The sequence below is a fragment of the Scylla paramamosain genome, chromosome 24 (assembly GCF_035594125.1).
Source record: "Scylla paramamosain isolate STU-SP2022 chromosome 24, ASM3559412v1, whole genome shotgun sequence".
In the NCBI taxonomy this organism is placed as follows: Eukaryota; Metazoa; Arthropoda; class Malacostraca; order Decapoda; family Portunidae; genus Scylla; species Scylla paramamosain.
The window spans coordinates 16989456-17016549 of record NC_087174.1 but is presented as its reverse complement, the minus strand read 5'-3'; the positions used below and the strand labels follow the sequence as shown (position 1 = coordinate 17016549).

Genomic DNA, 27094 nt, shown 5'->3' with positions numbered 1-27094 from the left:
AAAGATGGCTTCTGGACCTTCCCCCTTCCTGATACCTGCTGCTTTTTTATCTTCACTCCGTCATCTTTACCTGGCTCAGCCACGGGTAATTTTATTCCAAATTCGCCGCCTTCATCCATATCAACTGATGATGGTGTCATTAGAACTACCATCGTGAATACTTATATTTTTCACATTGTCATCCTCAGAAGAAGAAGCCGTAATGTGTAAAGGCCTAGGTCTGTACGGTAGGGTCTTTGAAGTTTTTCCTGGTTTTGCCTTGGATGTGCGAGTAGTAGAAGTAGTAGTAGTAGTAGTTTTTCTGTTTTTCGGCCTGCTTGTCTTCTTAGTCATCCTCTTCTTGTCGTTCTCTTGAAGCTCTTTCTCTTCTTTCTGTCATTTGAGTTGCTCTACCATTTTGCGAGATGAAATAGCATAAGCCCTATCTAAAACGCCTCGCACCACCATGGGCCCTTTGCCAGGACTTCGTTCTGCGTAAAACATGTGATGAGCAAAATATGGACTAATACTTGAGGATAACTTAGAGGTACTTGGGATACTAGTAACTACAGCCAAGCCTTACTCAGTAGCCTACTATGCATTAAACCATTTAACATCAAAAGCAAACACAAAAACCATGCACTCACGTTTAGTGATCTTTAATTGCAGCTTCTATGTCTGCTTGACAGTAAGTATCTCTAGCTTTTAGTCTAGTAGTCATTATTTTCTGTTTGTTCTGTTTACCTTTTCATGGCACTATTTTTTTTTTCTCTTTTAGTTTCTACTCTTTATTAGGCACTATTTATTTAGACTTTTCAGTTCTGTTAGTTTTCACTGTATAGTTATAGTATTAGTTTATGCACTATTCATATCCAACTGGGAAAAAAAAACACAGAAAAATATTGCAAATAGGAAAGATAACTTTGATAAATAAAACTAAACCTAAGGAGACGCACCACTACCATCATAACCAGACGCGCATCTAATGCCTCCCGCGCGTCTCCTAGTGGGCTCCCACATATGCGTCTCTACTGGATCGAGTCAGGCTCACAGTCACAGTAAAGAAACTGAACTACCGTCACTGAAAACTCTACCTTAAATGTAGGAAACAGTGAGACGAGATTGGGGTTTGCCAACCATGTTGTTTATGCCCTTCTAAACCTAGCTTGAAAAAATGCATCTCCATTGGATTTGTCTTATGATGGTCCAGTGCTGACGCACCCTTTTTTTCCAAGCAGTCATTCATGCAGAAGCCGCCAAATCATGCAGGGGTGTAATTCAAGGCATGCTCATTCTATCTGTAATAAGAAAAAAATATATATTGGAGTTAAAGAAGTGAGAGAAATTAGTCTGGAAAAAATTGCTTTCTTAGGTTTCGGCTAAGAGACCCACAAAAAACCTGCCCACGTTTACAAAAAGAAAATAAATACATAAATAAAATAAAATAAAATAAAATACGTAAATAAATAAATTAATAAAATAAATAGATAAATAAATAAATAAATAAATAAATAAAATAATAGAAAACAGATAAAAGTATGTATCCTATAAGGCTGGTAGTGAAGGAAAATATCACTGATAAAATTAAATATTCTTTAAGCCTAACTTCATAAAAGCTGTCTTAGCTTGAGGTGGAATGTGAAGTTTCCAGTTTATATTATTAGTAAATGAACGTTCATCAACGACCTTAGATCCAATTTCTAATGTATGGCACATAATCTCTCCTCAATTAAACCTAATTTTCTTTTTTTCTTTCCTTGCCAAAATACAGGGGTTGAGGCCACTGCCATCAACTTCCTTCTCTGTTCCCAATTAGTGTCTTCTTTTGCCGTCCAAAGGAGGATGTTGCTTCTACGTACACAGCGACATTATTTTCTTCGTGGCCACGCTCTTGAGCTCTTTGACTGGACAAGGGCAACGAGCAGCCAAAAAGAAAAAAAAAAAGGCATACTAGAGTGCCAGTCTCTAAACAGAGATAAAAAATGATAATTAGAAACCTCACATTTGAAAAAGTTAAATTCATAGGACAGAGGAAATACAGAAGCAAGCAAAAAGTTCCATAGTTTGTGAAAAAAAGGGATGAATGACTGAAAATACTGATTAGCTCTTGCATTAGAGAGGTGGACAGAATAGGTGTGAAAGAAAGTAGAAAGTCTTGTGTAGTGAGACCGCGGGAGGAGGGAAGGCCTGCAGTTACCAAGATTAGAAGAACAGTTAGCATGAAAATAGTGGTAGAAGACAGGAAGAGATGCAACATTACGGCAATGAAAGAGAGCCTGAAGACAATCAATTAGAGGAGAGGAATTGATAAAACAAAATGCTTTTCATTCCACGCATTAAGCGTAGTCCATACACAGACGTATGCTGAGTTAGCAGCATGAAGCACGGCGAAAAAAAAAAAAAAACTGCCGGTGACGGTTCAGAACGCCTAAGAACACCTAGAAGCTGTTTTAGCTAGAAATGATATGTGATGTTTTCAGTTTAGATTGTAAGTGAAGGAAAGAGAGTCGGTGACAGGACAGAACTCTTAGGAACACCAATGTTAATAGACATAGAAGAACAGTGACCACCTAACACAACAACAATAGAACAGCCAGATAGGAAACATGAGATGAAGTTACATAGAGAAGGATAGCATTCATAATAGGGTAGTTTAGAAACCAAAGTTTTGTGCCAGACTCTATCAAGAGATTTTGATATGTCTAATGTGCCAGCGAAAGTTTCATCAAAATCCCTAAAATCGCAATAATCAGTAAGGATAACCAGTCACCAGTAGAACGACTACTGATGAATCAGATATAAGATTGTGAAGTGATATATGTTTAATGATCTTCCTATTGAAGACAGATTTTAAAACTTCAGAGAGGGAGAAAATTAAAACAATAGGACTAGAGCGATCACCCTTTTTAGGAACAGGCTAGATATATGCAAACTTATAGCAAGAAGAAAAGTTAGATGTTAATAGACAGTTGGTAAAGGCTGACTAGGCAAGGCGCAAGAACGGAGGCACAGTTTTGGAGAACAATACGAGGGACTCCATCAGGTTCATAAGCCTTCCAAGGATTAAACCCAGCTAGAGCATGGAAAATACTGCAAAGATCTTAATGGGTAGCATGAAACAGGTGGAAGGTGGAGGAGGGGGTAAACAAACAATGAATCATTGAATGTAGAGTTTCTAGTTAAAAACTGAGCGAAGAGATTTGAAATATTTGGAGGTAGATGAGATTGCAGTGGTGCCATTGGGTTGAAATAAAGGAAGGATAGACGAAGAAGCAAAGTAATTAGAGAATATCTTGGATAAGTGCCACAAGTTGAAAGGGAAGTCAAATCTAGAAAGATTTTGTCATTCTCAATTGACAAAGGAATTTTGGATTGTTGGACAACAGGCTAGGAATGATTCCAGAAAGAAATGTAAAGTGAATGAGATTCAGATGATATAAAGCGATCATTTGTGGGCCACATCTCTATCATATATAGCATGAGAACAGGCGGAATTAAACCTTGCTTAGGAAGGATAGGGGCGAGAGAAGAAGTCTGGAATATACGCCTTCATGCCCGACACCACAACCTCTGTTATCCGCTCAGCACACAGATAGGTCTCTGACATGGACGCAGTAATCTTTCATGGAAAACTAAAACAATACATCCTCAAGTCCTCCAAAGCGTGGCACCTCCGCTTTGGAGGATCTTGAAGAAGAATTGGAGCGATTGGGTAAAATACAGATACGAGGTTGTGATCGGAGGAGCCTAACGGAGAAGATAAAGTGACAACATAAGCTGAATGATTACAGGTTATGAAGAGGTCAGGAACGCTGGACGTGTCTTCAAGATGGTAACGAATACGACTTAGGAGTTACACTAGTTGTTCTAGTCAGTGTACGATAACAAAATTTATCATTAGTTCACCAGCTTGGTCATTGAAGGAAGAGGAAAACCATGGTGAACATTGAGGTCTCCAAGAATGGAGATCTCCACGAAAGGGAAGAGAGTCAGGATGTGACTTACTTTATAAATGAGATAGTCAAAGAATGTTTCATTGTTAGAAGAGTTACTCGAAAGGTTCACATCACAGGTTAATTTTAGTTTGAGAATGACTCTGGAGTCATAACCAGGTAGTAGAAAATACTACCAACAAATTTTCATCTTTCCCTCAACTATTTGAACATGATAGCACCAGTACCGCATTATCTATCTCTAATCCTTATCTCTTCTGTCAAACCTTTCTGAAAATTCAGCCCTGCAAGATTTAGGGGTTATTCCTTTCTCTCCTCCATTATTTTTTTTTTCACATTTTATTAAGATGCTTTGTGATGATGTTGCACATGTCTTCGCTGAGCTAAACATTCAGAAGGTTTATGGGCCAGAGGTGGCCTTGCTTTTGCTCTCTATAAATCCGCCTCCGAGGAGGCAGTAGATACCTACCGAAACGATAATTACTCCCAGTGAGGTCTAAAGCACTCTTCAGGGGGTACTGTGAACTTATCACTAAACCCAGCTGTGACCTCACTGAACGTTTCCCTTTGTGTCTCACAACACAAGGGGGCAGTCACAGCCAACTCACTTCCTCCACACAAAACTACAAGCACCTAATAACACACACACCCTTCACTCAAAATTTTTTAAATCATAATGGCGACTCCTACACCAGCCTCGGAATCCCCATCTGGGGAGGGGACCATAAATGTCTCCAGGTCGGACTGCCTTTCTGTCGACGACCCTAAGTGTCTTGACACCACCCTCAATTTTTTCTTCATTAACTTCTGTAATATTCGCAGTCTAAGATCTCATTTTCAATCTGTAGAACACCACCTCTCCTCTTCTAAACCTCATCTTCTTTTCCTCACTGAAATTCAGGTGTCTGAGGCAACTGACAGTAGCCTCTTTTCTGTTCCCTCCTACTTTCTCTATCCTCATTTTCGATCCAAAGCTGGATGCTGCGCTTATGTGCGCAATAACTTAACCTGCTCTTGTGCCCACGCTCTTAAATCTTCCGAGTTCTCCACCATCTGGCTACGACTACAGAGTCACTCTCAAACTAAATTTATCTGTGCTGTATACTTCTCACCTAACTCCTCTGACTATAAGGAATTCTTTGACTACTTAACTTCCAAAGTGGAGCACATTCTGACTCTCTTCCCTTTTGCAGAGATCTCCATTCTTGGAGACTTCAATGTTCACCACCAGCTTTGGCTTTCCTCTCCCTTCACTGACCATCCTGGTGAACTTGCCTACAACTTTGCTATCCTCCACGACCTAGAGCAATTGGTGCAACACCCTACTCGTATTCCTGAGCGTCTTGGAGATACGTCCAACATTCTTGACCTTTTCCTGACCTCTAATCCTTCTGCTTATGCTGTCACCCTTTCTTCTCCGTTGGGATCCTTCGATCACAATTTCATATCTGTATCTTGTCCTTTCGCTCCAATCCCTCCTCAGGATCCCCCTAAGCGAAGATGCCTCTGGCGTTTTGCCTCTGCTAGTTGGGGGGACCTGAGGAGGTATTTTGCTGATTTTTCTTGGAATGACTACTGCTTCCGTGTCAGAGACCCGTCTTTGTGTGCCGAGCGCATAACAGAGGTAATAGTGTCTGGCATGAAGACGTACATTCCTCACTCATTTTCTCATCCTAAACCTTCTAAACCTAGGTTTAACACAGCTTGTTCTCGTGCTATACATGATAGAGAGGTGGCCCACAAAAGGTACTTAAGCCTTCCATCACCAGAATCTCATGCACTTTATATTTCTGCGCGGAACCATGCAAAGTCTGTTCTGCAACTAGCCAAAAACTCCTTCATTAACAGAAAGTGTCAAAACCTTTCAAGATCTAACTCCCCTCGTGATTTCTGGCATCTAGCCAAAAATATCTTCAATAACTTTGCTTCTTCTTCTTTCCTTCCTCTGTTTCAACAAGATGGCTCCACTGCTATCACATCTATTTCTAAAGCTGAACTCTTCGCTCAAACCTTTGCAAAAAACGCTACCTTGGATGATTCTGGGCTTGTTCCTCCCTCTCCTCCACCCTCTGACTACTTCATGCCACCTATTAAAATTCTTCGCAATGATGTTTTCCATGCCCTCGCTGGCCTAAACCCTCGGGAGGCTTATGGACCTGATGGGGTCTCTCCGAAACCGTGCTTCCGTTCTTGCACCTTGCCTAGTTAAACTCTTTCAGCTGTGTCTGTCAACATCTACCTTTCCTTCTTGCTGGAAGTTTGCCTACATTCAACCTGTTCCTAAAAAGGGTGACCGTTCTAATCCCTCAAACTACCGTCCTATTGCTTTAATTTCCTGCCTATCTATAGTTTTTGAATCTATCCTCAACAGGAAGATTCTTATACATCTATCACTTCACAACCTTCCATCTGATCACCAGTATGGGTTCCGTCAAGGCCGCTCTACTGGTGATCTTCTGGCTTTCCTTACTGAGACTTGTTCATCCTCTTTTAGAGATTTTGGTGAAACTTTTGCTGTTGTCTTGGACATATCAAAAGCTTTTGATAGAGTCTGGCACAAAGCTTTGATTTCCAAACTACCCTCCTACGGCTACTATCCTTCTCTCTGTAACTTCGTCTCAAGTTTCCTTTCTGACCGTTCTATTGCTGCTGTGGTAGACGGTCACTGTTCTTCTCCTAAATCTATTAACAGTGGTGTTCCTCAGGGTTCTGTCCTGTCACCCACTCTCTTCTTATTAGTCATTAATGATCTTCTAAACCAAACTTCTTGTCCTATCCTCTCCTACACTGATGATACCACCCTGCACTTTTCCACATCTTTTCATAGACGTCCAACCTTTCAGGAGGTAAACATATCACGCAGGGAAGCCACAGAACGCCTGACTTCTGATCTTTCTAAAATTTCTGATTGGGGCAGAACAAACTTGGTGTTGTTCAATGCCTCAAAAACTCAATTCCTCCATCTATCAACTCGACACAACCTTCCAGAGAACTATCCCCTCTTCTTCAATGACACTCAACTGTCCCCCTCTTCTACACTGAACATCCTCGGTCTGTCCTTTACTTATAATCTCAACTGGAAACTTTACATCTCATCTAGTTAAAACAGCTTCTATGAAGTTAGGCGTTCTGAGACGTCTTCACCAGTTTTTCTCACCCCCCCAGCTGCTAACTCTGTACAAGGGCCTTATCCGTCAATGTATGGAGTATGTTTCACATGTCTGGGGGGGGGTTCCATTCATACTGCTCTTCTAGACAGGGTGGAATCAAAAGCTTTTCGTCTCATCATCTCCTCTCCTCTAACTGACTGTCTTCAGCCTCTGTCTCACCGCCGCAATGTTGCATCTCTAGCTGTCTTCTACCGCTATTTTCATGCTAACTGCTCTTCTGATCTTGCTAACTGCATGCCTCCCCTTCTCCCGCGGCCTCGCTGCACAAGACTTTCTTCTTTCTCTCACCCTTATTTTGTCCACCTCTCTAACGCAAGAGTTAACCAGTATTCTCAATCATTCATGCCTTTCTCTGGTAAATTCTGGAACTCCCTTCCTGCTTCTGTATTTCCACCTTCCTGTGACTTGAATTTCTTCAAGAGAGAGGTTTCAAGACACTTATTCATCAATTTTTGACTACTGCTTTGACCCTTTCATGGGACTGGCAGTTCAGTGGGCATTTTTTTTTTATATTGGATTTTTGTTGCCCTTGGCCAGTGTCCTTCCTACATAAAAAGAAAAAAAAATGTATTAGCAGTGATGCCATCTGGTTGAAATAAAGGAGGAAAAGGAGAAGAAGTAAAGTTATTGGAAATGTTTTTGGCTAGATGCGAGAAGTCACGAGCGGAGTTAGATCTTGAAAGATTTTCACACTTTCTATTAATGAAGGAGTTTTTGGCTACTTGGAGAACAGACTTGGCATGGTTCCGGGCAGAAGTATAAAGTGCATGAGATTCTGGTCATAGAAGGCTCAAGTACCTTTTGTGGGCCACCTCTCTATCATGTATAGCACAAGAACAGGCTATGTTAAACCAGGGTTTGGAAGGTTTAGGTCGAGAAAAAGAGTGAGGAATGTACGCCTCCATGCCAGACACTATCACCTCTGTTATGCACTCGGCACACAGAGTTAAGTCTCTGTCACGGAAGCAGTACTTATTCCAAGGAAAATCAGCAAAATACCTCCTCAGGTCCCGCAAACTAGAAGAGACAAAACGCCAGAGGCGTTTTGCCATCTAGGGGGATTCTCGGGAGGGATTGGAGTGATAGAAGATATAGATATGAGATTGTGATTGGAGGAGCCCAGTGGACAAGAGAAGGTAACAGCATAAACAGAAGGATTAGATGTTAGGAAAAAGTCAAGAATGTTGGATGTATCTCCAAGACGGTCAAGAATACGAGTAGGGTGTTGCGCCAGTTGCTTTAGATCGTGGAGGATAGCAAAGTTGAAGGCTAGTTCACCAGAATAGTCGTTGAAGGGACAGGAAAGCCAATGCTGGTGGTGAACATTGAAGTCTCCAAGAATGGAGACCTCCATGAAGGGGAAGTCAGAATATGCTCCACTTTTGAAGTTAAGTAGTCAAAGAATTTCCTGTAGTCAGAGGAATTAGGTGAGAGCTATACAGCATTGATAAATTTAGTTTTAGAGTGACTCTGTAGTCGTAACAAGATGGTGGAAAATTCGGAAGATTCAAGAATAGGTTGTCATTGCGCACATAAACGCAACATCCAGCTTTGGATTGAAAATGAGGATAGAGAAAGTAGGAGGGAACAGAAAAGGGGCTACTGTCAGTTGCCTCAGACACTCGTGATTCAGTGAGGAAAAGAAGATGAGGTTTAGGAGAGGAGAGACGGTGTTCTACAGATTGAAAATTAGATCTAAGACTGCGAATGTTGCAGAAGTTAATGAAGAAAAAGTTGAGGGGGGGTATCAAGACGCTTAGGGTCGATACCAGAAGAGCAGTCCGAACTGGAGACATTTGTGGTCCCCTTCCCAGTTGGGTACTCCGAGGCTAGTGTAGGAGTCGCCATGATAATTTAGAATTTTGAGTGTGTGTGTGTGTGTGTGTGTGTGTGTGTGTGTGTGTGTGTGTGTGTGTGTGCGTGTGTGTGTGTGTGTGTGTGTGTGTGTGTAATTGTAGTTTTGTGTGAAGGAAGAGAGTTGCTTTTAGAGGGCAGGCTGTGACTGTTCCCTTGTATTGTGAGACACAAAGGTAAACGTTCAGGTAAGTAACAGCTGCGTTTAATGATAAGTTCACAACACCTGATCCTGTGCTTTAGACCTCACTGGGAGTAATTATCGTTTTGGCAGGTGCCTACTGCCTTCTCCTATGTGTGTGTGTATGTGTGTGTAAGTGTGTGTGTGTGTGTGTGTGTGTGTGTGTGTGTGTGTGTGTGTGTATGTGTGTGTGATGCCATAGGGTTTTAAGAAGAAAAAAAATGGCTTGGGAGAGCGTATTTTAGAAATATACAGTGTGTGTGTGTGTGTGTGTGTGTGTGTGTGTGTGTGTGTGTGTGTGTGTGTGTGTGTGTGTGTGCGAGTGTGTGTGTGTGTGTGTTTGATGTTTGTAGGGTGTTAGGATGAAAAAAAAAAAATATGTCTTGAGAGATCGTGTTTTGTAAACATACAGTGAGTATTATGTTGTTTTCCATTGGCAGGTACTTGGTGTGGCAGGATGTTTTCGACAAGGGAGTGAGCCTGCCAAATAGTACAGTGGTGCAAGTTTGGCAAGATGGAGACTATCCAGAAGATTTCATGGCCGAAATTGATGCGGTTAGTCTTTTATTTATTTACTTAATTATTTGTTTATCTATTTATTTATTTATTTTTTATCAATAAGCCTATCACTATCAGCTTAATAAAGTTAAACTGATATGTAAAACAGAAGTGGCAAGAAACTGGCTTCCCCCCTCAAAAAAAAGTGGTAAAAGTATGTTACTAAAGCAGAATTATTACAAAGATCAGACTTAATTAATATAATAATTCAACTTAAAAATCAAATTAGGATCGTAGCAATTGAGGATTAAATGAAAATTGTCTTTAATTGTCTCTTCAGAATTCGTTTAATTAATATGATTTATACCTACAAAACAATACTGAAACTATCTAGTTTGAAAAATTATGTCAAAGGCTTAATCCTAAAACAATTTAAGTGGAATTGCTTTGAGGACCAGCTGTCATCTCTATCGATTCATTGGATGGTGAGAGCTTCTTTATCAATATTGATGTATTAAGCGAATGAAGTTAATATATATATATATATATATATATATATATATATATATATATATATATATATATATATATATATATATATATATATAATTTTTTTTTTCTTTTTTTTTTTACGACCACAGATTCCACTCTTCCCACAGCTGCCACAGCTTGGCTAGCTTCCCTGGGCCACCTCCTATGTTGATCAGTGCAGGGCTTAAATAGGCACTTACAGAGGTTTTCTGGCCTCCTGTGTGAGTAACAACTATGAGATCGCCACCCTGTTCCACCCACCAACAGGGAAGGGAATATTACCACTATCAAGCAACTCTCAACTCGCTGAGAAAGAATTGTTAGCCACGTTCTAGGTAGGGACAGTTACGACAAAGGACACACTCTTAAGAAGTCGATGTATTATACTTGATTGGACAACCGCCTACAGTAACAGATCGCCCAACATCCAACATAGTATTGTATCTTCCTGCGTATCAGTGTCATTTACGGCCTCCTGGAAGACAGTCTTCTACCATCCACGAATCGGCAGAACCTGAAGAGGCAGTAAACTCTACTACACACCAGTATTTATATAATTCTGTGTTCAGCCTCTTTAAAAGAGAACCGGAACACAGTAACATTTAACAAAGCAACGAATACAAGAACAAACTGAAGAGCAGGGTCCACTGACCGCTCCAAAGTGTCAATATTTGACTAGCTGCCAAGGAGCTGGTGCGCTAACCCTGGGACACAGAGCATGGAACGGCGCACTAATCTGGCTTTGCACAATACACCCAGTCAGTCCTACACTGATGTGTTAGCGACTTTTAATGGCAGGGGTGTTACTGCTAACTCATATACTGCTCTCTAAGTTGTATGTAGATTACCCTAACACATGCCACCTTTCCTCCTCGCGTAAGTACGTCCTCTCTGCTTGGTAGTGTCCCTCCGACTAAAGCGTGAGAACTAAAGCTCACTCCTCGTCACAGGAAAATGACTCATGAGAGAAGGGAGTTGGGCATACCTACCCTAGTCTGCTACCTTCGCCTCACGCTGCTAGCTTGGTACAACAAAACACTCATCTGTTAAAAATAAAAGTGAGCTAATTACAGGGACTGAATGCAATTATGCTGCTCTGTAAACAAGACTCAATATGAAGAAAATAACGAGAAATAAGGAAAATTAAGTAGGGAAGAGAGGTGACTATATGCGAATTTTTACAGTAACTCAGGGAGCGGAGGCCCAGACAGTTATCGCGCATCGGGTAGTTGAGTCTTCGTTCCTGCTGACCTTCCTCTCTCTCTCTCTCTCTCTCTCTCTCTCTCTCTCTCTCTCTCTCTCTCTCTCTCTCTCTCTCTTCATATATATATATATATATATATATATATATATATATATATATATATATATATATATATATATATATATATATATATATATATATATATATATATATATATATATATATATATATATATATATATATATATATATATATATATATATATATATCCTCTTTCTCCTCACCGCAATATTGCATCTCTAGCTATCTTCTACTGCTATTTTCATGCCAATTGTTCTACTGATCTTGCTAACTGCATGCCTCCCCTCCTCCCGCGGCCTCGCTACACAAGACTTTCTTCTTTCTCTCACCCTTATTCTGTCCACCTCTCTAATGCAAGAGTTAACCAGTATTCTCAATCATTCATCCCTTTCTCTGGTAAACTACACAAGACTTTCTTCTTTCTCTCACCCCTATTCTGTCCACCTCTCTAATGCAAGAGTTAACCAGTATTCTCAATCATTCATCCCTTTCTCTGGTAAACTCTGGAAGTTACTGCCTGCTTCTGTATTTCCACCTTTCTATAACTTGAATTCCTTCAAGAGGGAGGTTTAAAGACTCATCCTTCAATTTTTAACTACCGGTTCAATCCCTGTTCGTGGACCAGCGTTTTTTTTTTCTTACTGGATTTTTGTTGCCCTTGGTGTCCGTCCAGCATAAAAAAAAAAGACAATATCACCTCTGTTATGCGTTCAGCACACAAAGACGGGTTTTTGGCATAGAAGCAGTAGTCATTCCAAAGAAAATCAGCATAATACATCCTCAAGTCTCCCCAACCTACCAGAGGCGAAACGGCAAAGGCACCTCCGCTCTAGAGGATCAGAGAGGAGGGATTGGTGCGATAGGACAAGGTACAGATATGAGATTCTGATCGGAGGAGCTCAACGGAAAAGAGAGGGTAACAGCATAAGCAAGATTAGAAGTTAGGAAATGGTCAAGAATGTTGGCCATTTGTCCAAGACGGTCAGGAATACTAATAGTGCGTTGCACCAATTAGTTGCCCTTGGTCGTGGAGGATACCAAAGTTAAAGTCTGGTTCAACAGGATGGTCAGTGAAGGGAGAGGAAAACCAAAGCTGGTAGTGAACGTTTGTTCCGGTTTGTTTTGGTCACCACTGTTCGATATCCTTGGTATTGTGGTGATTACTCTGGAGGACCTGTTAGTAGCTGAATATTGTTGGTAGCGTGGAGAACGCTACCAACATGCCAATTTTCTACTTTCTACATCCTTAATCAGGATGTAGAAAGTAGATGGAATTCTACATACTACATGATGGAACGATATTTAGAGCAACATGACCACGTGACATACACTCTCTGCTATCTGGGAAAAACTAATATGTGTCTGTCTAACGAGGAACTTGTAATAATCTCTGCCAGTTTTCTAGATGAGTCCTGAAACCGCCACACATTAGTGGTAACCATCTGAGCAGCGCGCTGGTGGCTCCAAGACTCTGGTACCGGCCTCTACACGATTCTCCATGGAACCGGTTCCAGAACCGGTTCCGGCGGATCCCCCAGCCCAAGGGATTGATTCTGTGAATACCTAAATTATCGGTTTCTGCCCACCTCTACTATCAGATCTCATCTGTTACTAATCTGATAGCCGTGGAAATTTCTGTTACAACTTGGCCTGAGTGACATCACACAGGACGGGAGCTGGGTGGGACAAAGGGAAGGGCTAAGTGGAAAGCTAGGGGGTGAAAGCCCGCCTTCCACCCTGCTCTACCCCACTCAACGCATCTCTCCCTCAAACTGAACACTATCTTACAAAAAATTACACGGGCTTTATTTGGAAAGCTGGGTGAAAACTATTTACTCTTTTGGGAAGAGCAACTCTTCTACATGATCTGTGAAGTACAACTCTCGGCATGGAAGGGAAGGGGGGGCATATATTAAGTTGTGAAGGACAATTTGTGTTCCATATAATGTTTATGATAATAAACAACACGCACCTCGGCTGATTAGCAACTCGTCTCGCCCTTCTTTCTCTCCCTCTTCTCTATCTCGTTGTACATAGCAATATATATATATATATATATATATATATATATATATATATATATATATATATATATATATATATATATATATATATATATATATATATATATATATATATATATATATATATATATATACAGACACACACACACACACACACACACACACACACACACACACACACACTTTCTTTATAATTTCATATCATGATGGTTGCCATAACTGTTTACATATACGAATCCTTTTTATTTGTTTGTTTGCCTGTCACTGTGTTTCCTCGTCCCCATTCGTCCATTATTCTTTCTCTCTCTCTCTCTCTCTCTCTCTCTCTCTCTCTCTCTCTCTCTCTCTCTCTCTCTCTCTCTCTCTGAGGGGATTAGTGGATGGAAGGACGGTGTGCATGAAGGTGGGTGTATGGAAGGGTGGACGGTGGTGGGTAAGTAGATGGATGAATTGACTGATTTGTGGATGGGCGGGCGGGTGATTTGTTGTTTGGATAGGTGAATGGATGGATGGTTGAATGTTTACTAAATTTAACTTGTTGTATTCTTGTTTGTAGCATAGAATTGCCCATGGTATGCTCAGGGTGCTGTAGGCGGTGCAAGGGGAACATAAATGTGCGAAGTTGCTTTATATTAATAAATACTGAAGATACAAGGGAGCGCCACTCCGCCAAGTCCGGGCCCAATGGCAACTCGAGACTTCAGTGCAACTGAGGAAAGCGGGGACATACGCCGCGCTTGGTGTAGCGGACACAGTGTGGTTGTCCGAGGGCAACGACACTTTGACTTTGCTCGGTAACACGATACGACATACCTTCTTGCCTCAGAAAACATACGAGGGTTTATGAGTGCCATGCAAGTCACAAATAAAAAAAATGAAAATAGTAAACGTATGTGTGTAAATGTTCTCTGTCTGAACAAAAGACAAACATGAAATGTATACAGGATGTAACGCGAGTTTCTGTAAATATTGAAAGAGGCCAAAGAACGTTTAAATCTAAGTAGAAAATGTTCTATACACATTTGCATTTTAAGGCTTTGTTTACCCGTCAGAAGAGTTGAAAATGTATGGGACTCACGGGTGTGCTATGCGTGTAGTTTTGACGTGACGGACAGACGGTTGCATTGTTGCAGAATCAGAGGTGCCATTTGCTCAAATTACGAATGGTTTAATCTTAATTTTTGCAAGCTGTGGAATATTACAGTATCTTTTAACAAGACAAACTATTAAAAAACATGTCATTTGCCGACAAGCATTACACGACAACATTATTGCGGTGAGGGGAGTCCGAGCGACCTTGAAAACAGCTGAGTGACTGACTGTGAAACATGTCAGTGCTCTTCGAGCACTTCTTGTGATCATCACATTAAAGTAATTAGTGGTGAGATCGGATGTAGAGTATGATTGTAGAGTCACTCAGCTGTTTTCAAGGTCCCTCGGACTCGCTCCCCCCTCCTCCCTCGCTTCGATGATGCCACGTAGCATTTTACAGGAGTACTTTTAATCCCCGCAATAATGTTGTCATGTAATGCTTATCGGTAAATTACATGTTTTTTTTTTTTTTTTTTTTTTTTTTAATATCATTTGTCTTGTTATAAGATACTGTAATATTACACACATAAACTGACTGAATAGACAAATAAATGACAAATGTTCTCTTAGACTATCAAATACAAAATACTTATCACTGTTAAAAGGAAACCTTACAATGTGTGCACAATAAAGAAAAAGGTTCAAATAAGATCAGGATGTAAAAAATAAAAATAAAGATAGAAATAGAAATAAATAAAAAAAAGAAGAACAGCGATCTACGTTAGAGAAACTAATGCATAAATGGCAGAAATAGATTATATATATATATATATATATATATATATATATATATATATATATATATATATATATATATATATATATATATATATATATATATATATATATATATATATATAAGATCTCATCGTTAGAAATGTTAAAAGTAGTCCAGAAATAATATTCAAAATATATTTGACATTGGTCAGATATCTAAACAACGCTATGCACAAGTGGTTCCATATCATAAGAACATAAACAAAAACCTTAGAGCTAGTTAGCTGAAAATTACAAGAAATACCAAATATAAGCTTGATAAAGTAGAACTTAAAAAAGAGATATGAATAATTTAGTCCGTAAGTTCAGTGGAATAAATTTAAAAATCATGATGTCAGTGTCGAGTCATTATAGAGCATTAATGGATTATGTAAAATTCTTGATAGAAATTGTGACAAGGTATGGATATGTATGCTTTATACAGGGACTGTCACGTACAGATATAGTGGCTTTCGCAACTTCCTATAATGTTCTTCATGCTATATTGTTCTTCAGGTTACGTCCGAGGGTTTCTTCACAATTCTTTCTTCGTGTTGGTACCTCAACCTTGACACGTTTGGGTCTGACTGGTTTGATTACTACAGCTGCGAACCCCATGATTTTGAAGGTGAGTCTCTCTCTCTCTCTCTCTCTCTCTCTCTCTCTCTCTCTCTCTCTCTCTCTCTCTCTCTCTCTCTCTCTCTCTCTCTCTCTCTCTCTCTCTCTCTCTCTTTATTTAAACAAATATTTACAGAAAGGCTTAAAATTCCACGTTGAGTATGGAATTATTTAAAAAGCCTATGATAGTATTATTTACAGAAATAACACTATACATACTTAATATAAAGATAACAATACTAATACAATAATACAATAGAATAATAAAAATTTAAAGCGCCAGTGGGGACAGGTGCGTGCTACGCCAGCTTTGGGCTGCCAGCTTCACCTGGTGCGTGGACATGTCCTGCACTTGGGGCGTGGCCACCGTGAATATTTTCCACAGTCCTGCTTGTGCCGGTGCGAGATCGAGGCCCTTTCACTAGCTCGTCGCTACTGGCCGCAGCTCTGGTGCACCTCTGCACTGTGTGTGGCAGCAGCCTCAAGGGGTCAAGGTGAGGGACCCTCTGCACCTGAGTTTTGTGGCACACCACTAGTGCCGACACGTCCCAGCGGTGCTCCAGTGACATTACTGGTGCTGGGTGCTGTTGGTCCTCGTCGGTGGCCACCAAACGCAGGGCTCGCCGCTGGACAGCATCCAGTCTCTGCATGTGGGTGGCGGCATTCGACATCCAGGACAGGGCACCGTACTCCATAGATAGATAGATAGATAGATAGATAATTTATTGACCACAACAAGTGATTACAATTACAAAAGGACTCAGAGGATATGGTCCATAAAAATACTTTCTTTAAAAATCTATAAATGACTTAAAACGCAACAAAGTATTAAACACACAAAACGCCCATTTATACAAACAAAAGCATAAAACGCCTATAGCAGATCAAATTATCTTATACACATGAATTCCATAACATAATTCCATAACTCATGACAAAATTATGACACTCATGACACACCATAAAGCACATGGTACACCTAAAACATACTACACAACACATATTACATTTAGAATATGAAAAAAAAAAAAACCGGACGAAATACATCACATATGAAACGTATAAAATACATAGAACAGAATAAGTAGAACACATACCGAAAACGTAAAACACATAAAATATATTAAACAAAATAGAAACATACATGAACCATGCATTTTTCTTTCATTACTTTAATCAACTCGTTCACAAATATGATAAATAGGAAACATGAGGTAGAGGAACCATACAACATAAAACACAAAAACCAATAAAACACATCAAATACACACAAAGTACATTAGATAAATCAAACTAAAAACAACCATAAATGAACTATAATACATAAAGCTACTAAGACAAATAAAACACTTCAAACACACTTAAAAGTACATCACACATGAGGTAAAATACAACAATATAATATACTCATACTCGTAGTTACTTAAATATTTCTAAAATTTCATGGATTACTGCACATGCCTCATGATTGGAGATGTTATCATTAAATAGATCTTCTAATCTGGTGATATCATACATCTGACGAATATTTTCTGTGAGTGGACAAGCTTCAACTACATGTCTTTCAGTCTGCACTTGACCGCAGGAACACAAACGCTCCTCAACAGGGAGGCGGCCACGGCCCCTCCTGTTCCAGCGACCGGTCTCCACTGCCAAGCTGTGTCCACATATACGGAAGCGTGTGAAGGATATGCGCTGGAATTCATTGATTACATGTTTCGTCTTATAGATATCATGTAGTGTAAAATGCGGGTTGATTTCTTTATATACAAGGCACCGTGATGAGTTTGAGGCAGTTATAGCACTGTGTACCTTTTCAATTAACGAAGTCATGCTGGGAACTTCATTTTCCAATAATTCTTTAATGAATTTGCCTGTGCGAGTGTTTGCTTGTGTTGTACTTGTAATTGCGAATGACAGTGGATCATCAGGCATAGTGGATCTTTCAGACCACATTTCATGGAAAAACTTATGTTGTTTATATCTGATAAAATCTGGAAGCGATGGGTAGCCAGCCTCGGCATAGCATACTTGATTTGATGTCGTCCTTCTCACTCCTAATAGTTGCTTTAGTGACCAGTTGTATAATTTAATAACGGGCTTAATATCGGCACACACCCAGGATTCGCATCCATACATGAGCGACGACATCAATGCGGCATCAAATACCCGCCGCTTGACAATGAAAGGCACATCGTTGTTCTTTGTAAGAAAAGACACATATTTTAGGACATGACACAACTTATTTTTAGCATGGACACTAACAGACGAGGACACCGAGCCGTCACTAGTAAAGGGTGACCCCAGGTAAACATAACTAGTACAGTGTTCCATCACTAGTCCCTCCACACGGATCGGCTCCGCGTCCCCGTCCTCACCGTTAATTACAAAAAACTTAGTCTTGCTGTTATTTACAACCATGCCATATTCCTGACAGAACTGTTGGAGAATCTCAACCTTTTTAATCATAGTGTGTCTAGCCGTTGACAGTATCACAGTATCATCCATGAGTACCAATATATGTAACCATTCTAAAAATCTCTCAGGGTTGCATTTTTCTTTCATTACTTTAATCAACTCGTTCACAAATATGATAAATAGGAAACATGAGGTAGAGGAACCCTGCCTGACACCCAGTGTTGCCGTGACAACTGCTGAACCCACAATACTTTCGGTTACCCGGTACATGGATACTAGCGCCGCTAACATTACCATACCGCAACCCAACCTCTTTAATACAGAGAACAACTTTTGTCGTGGTACCATGTCATACGCTTTTGAGAAATCAACAAAGCCTACAAACAATTTAATTTTCTTCCTCTTTGCCGTATCAGTTAAAAGTCTCAGAGTGACAATGTGTTCTAGACAACCTCGGTGTCTCTGTGCTCCCGCCTGTTCCCGAAACGGTTTAAACCAACAAATTAATCTATCACACAACACCATATCATATAATTTCGCAATACAATTAAGTACACTAATGCCTCGATAGTTGTGAGGATTCATTCTATCTCCTTTCTTGAAAATTGTAAAAACTTTAGCTCTTACCCATGACTGGGGGTAATGCTGAGAGAGGAAAACATTATTAAATAAAGTGGCCAAAGTGACCATCCACTGGGCTGGCAGGAGCGAGAACACGCCCGGAGGAAGACCGTCTGGTCCGCACGCCTTATCTACTTTCATTTTTCTGACTTGTTGCTTTATCTGAGCGGGTGATATAAGCTCATCCAGAACTGGAATAGTGACCTCCGTGTTCACATCTACCACGTCTGTGTCAGCCACGCCAGGGGGGTTCAGCACTGATTCAAAATGAGCCTTGAATTCCTCGTCACTAGGGCTGGAGTATTCACCCGGACTGTCTATGCTAAAGTTACCTTTCCATTTTATGGCCTTCCATACCCTCACATCATCCGTGTCATCTAGCAACCTCTCCCACCTCCCCAGGTTTACATCTTCCTGCTCTCTTCTCTGCTCAGCCGTACGCATACTATTTTGAACACATGAATATAGAGTTTCTGTAAGTTTCCTCTCAAATTCATTTATTCCTGCATTTGCATTAATGTGCAAGGTTATTCACAAACACATCTTTATCAATTGTGCTGTATCTAAGAGACTTCCTCACCAGCCCAGTCCTAGCAGCGTTACCATGTAGAAAGGCACTATCACCCAGCGATCTAGCTCTGACCAAGATGCCATCCAAATTCGCTCCCGTACTGGTGACTGTAACTGTAATGGGGGCGTGATCGGAGGGGAGATCGTCTCGCTGTATCACACAGAAGTCACTCATATGGCTAATCAGCGTTGGCGAGGCAACACATGTGTCTACTTCAGAGATCCACGCGTCACCTCTCCGGTACGTTTTATCGCCAGGGAAATGCTTGTTTTGACACTTGAGATTATTAACTACTAGCAACGAATTGTCAATACATATAGATGACATAAACTCTGCATTATCATTAGGACTGTTAACATCATCATGAATCTCTGGATACGAAAAGTCATGTAAATTTGGTAATCCCATTAGCAATAATAATTCTCTCACACTCTTACCAAATCTAGCATTCACATCACTAATCACAACATACCCGTTCGGCATGTGTCGAGCATTCAACTTTTCTTGGATTGATGAAAATGATTCACATGAAAAATACCTTGAGTCACAAGGAGGGACATAACAGAACCCAAACAATACTCCCGGTACATTACGGAACTGAAGCCACACTTGGTCTCCAATACCCGTATCAATATTAAACACACAATGAGACAACCAATTTTTAACACACACCACTGTCCCTCCTCGGTCAGCAGATCCAACCACCTTACTTCTAAACGTGACATAGCCCGGAAGCGACACAGGTAGAGGAGTCTTCACTTCGTTAATGCTAATCACATCATAATCAAGGAGAAGTTGCTGAACATGAGGCTTTTCAAGTTTAGTACATACCTTATTAATATTCCATGACAGTATTTTTATTTTGTTCACTTGTTGTGGTGTCCTTAAAAAAACTGAGGATTCCAGCTGTCAATCACAACGGCATCCCGGTACAGTTTGCGCTCGCGTGTGTCCAGGCGGATGGTACAGCCAACATTCTCAGGTCGTGCTTTCTCTCTTGTCTCCACTTCCCGCAGTCTACGCCACTCCGCCCTCACACTCGGATGGACATCCTTCTTGATAAAAATCTTGTTGTAGTTGTCACCGGCATCTTTCAGATGTTTAGCATTTTGCAAAATAAGAGTACGTTGATGTTTGTTGGCCAGCGTAAACAGTATGGGGCGGCGTCTAGGTGACTGGGCACCAGTAGCAGCAGGTCGCGCGCTACCTCCTAGCCTACGGTGAGTTCCCATGACGCCAGCCACGCCCACTTCTGACCATATTTTGGTGATCTTCTCTTCTTCGGTCACAGCACCATCCAGCGCCTCGTTTTCGTCTGGTACGCCCAGAATAACAATGTTTGCTTCACGCTCCTTCCTGTCAAGTGTTTCGAGGAACTGCTGCTGCTTCGTTAGTATTTCTGCCTGCTTGTCGACCTGGGACTTGAGCTCACTGTAGTTCTTATTTATTTGGCTGTCTGGAGATGTCATCATATTTTTCAGCATTTTCATCTCCTCCATGACCTCATCCAGTCTCTTGGTGATCTTGCCAAGTGCATCAGTCTCATCAGCAGAGGACATAATGCTGTCTATCAATTCTTCCTTGTTAATTTTAAGAAGTTGATTACGTTGAAGCTTCCGTAAGTCAGACAGCTGTCTCGATCCCATGGTTCACAGTGATGACAGAGGCAGGGCAGTGGTAGTTCACCTGTGCTTCAATACTTCTGAAGAGGCAGGATGAGACAGGGGAAGGGATGGGGGGGGGGCAAGGCTTTACTGCGCATGCGCGGACAGAGCTCTTCCGGTGCAGAGGGGGTTGGAGCAGAGTACCTCGATTTTGTATGTCAAATTTTAACTAAGTCCAATCTGCACACAATCTCTAATGTCTGTCACAGCACTTGCCCTTACTTCATAAGTCGTGTGTAATCTTCAGGGATTGCTAGGGGGCCGGATCTCATCAGAAAACAGGGAAAATGCAGGAGCAATCTTGTGGTGCGTCTTGTGTTTATAGGTGGCGCCACATCTGTGCCCTGTATATCGTGAGGATGCCCCGTGGGTCGAGGGTGTTCGCCATCCTGCGCAGGGCAGAGACTCGGAGAGAGGTCTGGCGGGCGACGACAGCGATGTGGTGATCGAAGCGTAGGCCGCGGTTCACAGACACGCCCAGGATCTTGATGTAATCCTGAAGTGGCAGGCTCTTGCCTCCAAAGCGCAGCTGTCCTGAGACTGCGTGTGAGGCACCTGGGGACCGCGAGATGACCATCGCCTGCGTCTTCTCAGGAGCGAAATTAACCTGCCACATCTTTCCCCACTGCTCCACCAGTCCGAGCTGCCTGTTCAGCTCAGTGACGGCACGCTGACTTTCTTGTGGACCGGGACCACACGCGCTTCCTTCCATACTGAGGGCCACTTCTTCTCCCTCAGGCAAGATGTGAAGGCGGTGGTGAGAGGAGCTGACAGCTCTCTAGCGCAATGCTTGAGGAATCGTGGGCTGACGTCATCCGGGCCTGTGGCTTTACCCACATCCACCGCACCGAGTAGCTGCTCAACCTGTTCTGCCGTCACCAAGACAATGGTGACAGTGCAATCAGCTTCCGGGGCCAGCTGTGGTACAGGTCGTGCCGAGTCATCAACCTTCATCTTGTTGGCGAAAAGCTCGACGAGCAGTGTGGCCTCGTCTGCACTGCTCGTGGCAGTGCCTCCGTCAGATCTGGTGAGTGAAGAGTCCTGCGGTGACATGCTCCTTGCTGCTCCTTCACCAGATTCCACCAGGTCTTGTTGCCAACACCTGGGCCACTGAGCTTTCGCCTTCTGTCCTCCCCTAGCTGATTCCTCGCCCATCTGCAGATGGACGTCATCCTCTTACACGCCTTCCGGTGCAACGTCTTGTTCCTGCGTGACGGGTGTCGCTTGTACCTCAACCCGGCAGCATGCTTGGCCTCGGTAGATGCTCTGCAGCGAAAACCAAACCAGGCGGGATAACCAGGCCTGGAGAGGTATACTCGGCTGGGCACATGCTGCTGTTAGAGGGCAAGGAGCCTGGTGGTGAAGGTGCGTGCCTTGGTCTCAGCATCTCCCATTAGAAGGGACTCGCAGTCCGTGTTCTCCATGTCCTGCTTCATGGATGGCCAGTCTGCCCTGTTCCAAAGCCAGACGGTACGCGGGATAGCGTCTTCCCTCGCCGTTTCCAGCTCGACCTGAGACAGCACGGCAAAGTGGTCTGAGCTGCCCACTGGTCCTAGCTGCTGGCAGCTGATGCTGGCTTCGGGTAGGTCTGTCACCAAAGGATCCAGCAGCCCTCCCCGCTCGTGTGTAGGGAAGATGACATGGTTGTTAGGCCTTGAACAGCCAGAATTTACCAGAGAAAGGGATGAATGATTGAGAATACTGGTTAACTCTTGCATTAGAGAGGTGGACAGAATAGGGGTGAGAGAAAGAAGAAAGTCTTGTGCAGCGAGGCCGCGGAAGGAGGGGAGGCATGAAGTTAGCAAGATGAGAAGAGCAGTTAGCATGAAAATAGCGGTAAAAGACAGCTAGATATGCAACATTGCGGCGGTGAAAGAGAGGTTGAAGACAGTCAGTTAGAGGAGAGGAGTTGATGAGACGAAAAGCTTTTGATTCCACCCTGTCTAGAAGAGCAGTATGAGTGGAAACCCCCAAGACATGTGAAGCATACTCCATACATGGACGGATAAGGCCCTTGTACAGAGTTAGCAGCTGGGGGGTGTGAAAAAAAACTGGCGGAGACGTCTCAGAACGCCTAACTTCATAGAAGCTGTTTTAGCTAGAGATGAGATGTGAAGTTTCCAGTTCAGATTATAAGTAAAGGACAGACCGAGGATGTTCAGTGTAGAAGAGGGGGACAGTTGAGTGTCATTGAAGAAGAGGGGATAGTTGTCTAGAAGGTTGTGTCGAGTTGATAGATGAAGGAATTGAGTTTTTGAGGCATCGAACAATACAAAGTTTGCTCTGCCCCAATCAGAAATTTTAGAAAGATCAGAAGTCAAGCGTTCTGTGGCTTCCCTGCATGATATGTTTACCTCCTGAAGGGTTGGACGTCTATGAAAAGACGTGGAAAAGTGCAGGGTGGTATCATCAGCATAGTAGTGGATAGGACAAGAAGTTTGGTTTAGAAGATCATTAATGAATAATAAAAATTAGAGATCATTAATGAATAATAAGAAGAGTGGGTGACAGGACACTGTTAATAGATTTAGGAGAAGAACAGTGACTGTCTACCACAGCAGCAATAGAACGGCCAGAAAGGAAACTTAAGATGAAGTTACAGAGAGAGAACGATAGAAACCGTAGGAGGGTAGTTTGGAAATCAAAGCTTTGTGCCAGACTCTATCAAAAGCTTTTCATATGTCCAAGGCAACAGCAAAAGTTTCACCAAAATCTCTAAAAGAGGATGACCAAGACTCAGTAAGGAAAGCCAAAAGATCACCAGTAGAGCGGCCTTGACAGAACCCATACTGGCGATCAGATAGAAAGTTGTGAAGTGATATGTGTTTAAGAATCCTCCTGTTGAAAATAGATTCAAAAACTTTAGATAGGCAGGAAATTAAAGCAATAGGACGGTAGTTTGAGGGATTAGAACGGTCACCCTTTTTAGGAACAGGTTGAATGTAGGCAAACTTCCAGCAAGAAGGAAAGGTATATGTTGACAGACAGAGCTGAAAGAGTTTGACTAGGCATGGTGCAAGCACAGAGGCACAGTTTCGGAGAACAATAGGAGGGACCCCATAAGGTCCATAAGCCTTCCGAGTGTTTAGGCCAGCGAGGGCACGGAAAACATCATTGCGAAGAATTTTAATACGTGGCATGAAGTAGTCAGAGGGTGGAGGAGAGGGAGGAACAAGCCCAGAATCGTCGAAGGTAGAATTTTTAGCAAAGGTTTGAGCGAAGAGTTCAGCTTTAAAAATAGATGTGATAGCAGTGGTGCGATCTGGTTGAAATAAAGGAGGGAAAGAAGAAGAAGCAAAGTTATTGGAGATATTTTTGGCTAGATGCCAAAAGTCACGAGTTAAGTTAAAGTTAAGTCACGAGTTAAGTCACGAAGTTAAGTAGTCAAAGAATTTCTTATAGTCAGAGGAGTTAGGTGAGAGGTATACAGCACAGGTATACAACTACAGAGCCATTCTCATACTAAATTTATCTGTCTGTATACCTCTCTCCTAACTCCTCTGACTATAAGAAATTCTTTGACTACTTAACTTCCAAAGTGGAGCACATTTTGACCCTCTTCCCTTTTGCAGAGATCTCCATTCTTGGAGACTTCAATGTTCACCACCAGCTTTGGCTTTCCTCTCCCTTCACTGACCATCCTGGTGAACTAGCCTACAACTTTGCTATCCTCCATGACCTAGAGCAATTGGTGCAACACCCTACTCGTATTCCTGACCGTCTTGGAGATACGCCCAACATTATTGACCTTTTACTGACCTCTAATCCTTCTGCTTATGCTGTCACCCTTTCTTCTCCGTTGGGCTCCTCCGATCACAATCTCATATCTTTATCTTGTCCTATCACTCCAATCCCTCCTCAGGATCCCCCTAAGCGAAGGTGCCTCTGGCGTTTTGCCTCTGCTAGTTGGGGGGACCTGAGGAGGTATTTTGCTGATTTTCCTTGGAATGACTACTGCTTCCGTGTCAGAGACCCGTCTTTGTGTGCTAACAGAGATGATAGTGTCTAGCATGGAGGCGTACATTCCTCACTCTTTTTCTCGTCCTAAACCTTCTAAACCTTGGTTTAACACAGCTTGTTCTCGTGCTATACATGATAGAGAGGTGGCCCACAAAAGGTACTTAAGCCTTCCATCACCAGTATCTCATGCACTTTATATTTCTGCCCGGAACCATGCCAAGTCTGTTCTCCAACTAGCCAAAAACTCCTTCATTAACAGAAAATGTCAAAACCTTTCAAGATCTAACTCCCCTCGTGATTTCTGGCATCTAGCCAAAAATATCTCCAATAACTTTGCTTCTTCTTCTTTCCCTCCTCTACTTCAACCAGATGGCACCACTGCTATCACATCTATTTTTAAAGCTGAACTCTTTGCTCAAACCTTTGCTAAAAACTCTACCTTGGACGATTCTGGGCTTGTTCCTCCCTCTCCTCCACCCTTTGACTACTTCATGCCACCTATTAAAATTCTTCGTAATGATGTTTTCCATGCCCTCGCTGGTCTAAACCCTCGGAAGGCTTATGGACCTGATGGGGTCCCTCCTATTGTTCTCCGAAACTGTGCCTCCGTGCTTGCACCTTGCCTAGTCGAACTCTTTCAGCTCTGTCTGTCAACATCTATCTTTCCTTCTTGCTGGAAGTTTGCCTACATTCAACCTGTTCCTAAAAAGGGTGACCGCTCTAATCCCTCAAAGTACCGTCCTATTGCTTTAATTTCCTGCTTATCAAAAGTTTTTGAATCTATCCTCAACAGGAAGATTCTTAAACATCTATCACTTCACAACCTTCTATCTGATCGCCAGTATGAGTTCCGTCAAGGTCGCTCTACTGGTGATCTTCTGGCTTTCCTTACTGAGTCTTGGTCATCCTCTTTTAGAGACTTTGGTGAAACTTTTGCTGTTGCCTTGGACATATCAAAAGCCTTTGATAGAGTCTTGCACAAAGCTTTGATTTCAAAACTACCCTCCGGTTTCTATCTACTACGGTTTCTATCCTTCTCTCTGTAACTTCATCTCAAGTTTCCTTTCTGACCGTTCTATTGCTGCTGTGGTAGACGGTCACTGTTCTTCTCCTAAATCTATTAACAGTGGTGTTCCTCACGGTTCTGTCCTGTCACCCACTCTCTTCTTATTATTCATTAATGATCTTCTAAACCAAACTTCTTGTCCTATCCACTCCTATGCTGATACCACCCTGCACTTTTCCACGTCTTTTCATAGACGTCCAACCCTTCAGGAGGTAAACATATCACGCAGGGAAGCCACAGAACGCCTGACTTCTGATCTTTCTAAAATTTCTGATTGGGGCAGAGCAAACTTGGTATTGTTCAATGCCTCAAAAACTCAATTCCTCCATCTATCAACTCGACACAATCTTCCAGACAATTATTCCCTCTTCTTCAATGACACTCAACTGTCCCCCTCTTCTACACTGAACATCCTCGGTCTGTCCTTTACTTATAATCTGAACTGGAAACTTCACATCTCATCTCTAGCTAAAACAGCTTCTATGAAGTTAGGTGTTCTGAGACGTCTCCGCCAGTTTTTCTCACCCCCCCAGCTGCTAACTCTGTACAAGGGCCTTATCCGTCCATGTATGGAGTATGCTTCACATGTCTTGGGGGGTTCCACTCATACTGCTCTTCTAGACAGGGTGGAATCAAAAGCTTTTCGTCTCATCAACTCCTCTCCTCTAACTGACTGTCTTCAGCCCCTCTCTCACCGCCGCAGTGTTGCATATCTAGCTGTCTTCTACCGCTATTTTCATGCCAACTGCTCTTCTGATCTTGCTAACTGCATGCCTCCCCTCCTTCCGCGGCCTCGCTGCACAAGACTTTCTTCTTTCTCTCACCCCTATTCTGTCCACCTCTCTAACGCAAG

At 42.1% G+C, this 27094-nt stretch overlaps 1 protein-coding gene across 7 annotated transcripts in view; it reads left to right on the top strand.

The window, feature by feature from the left end:
- The window catches only part of LOC135112823 (beta-hexosaminidase subunit beta-like), a 165632-nt gene that overhangs the window by 114735 nt on the left and 23803 nt on the right, over window positions 1-27094 (top strand). For 6 of the 7 annotated variants that reach the window (XM_064027665.1, XM_064027667.1, XM_064027669.1 and 3 more), the window contains 2 exons: window positions 9578-9692; window positions 15840-15951. In XM_064027665.1, the coding sequence (XP_063883735.1) occupies window positions 9578-9692; window positions 15840-15951 (227 nt within the window). Of the gene's footprint in view, window positions 1-9577; window positions 9693-15839; window positions 15952-16326; window positions 16436-27094 lie in introns of all 7 variants that reach the window. The other variant, XM_064027668.1, reaches the window with a different exon arrangement.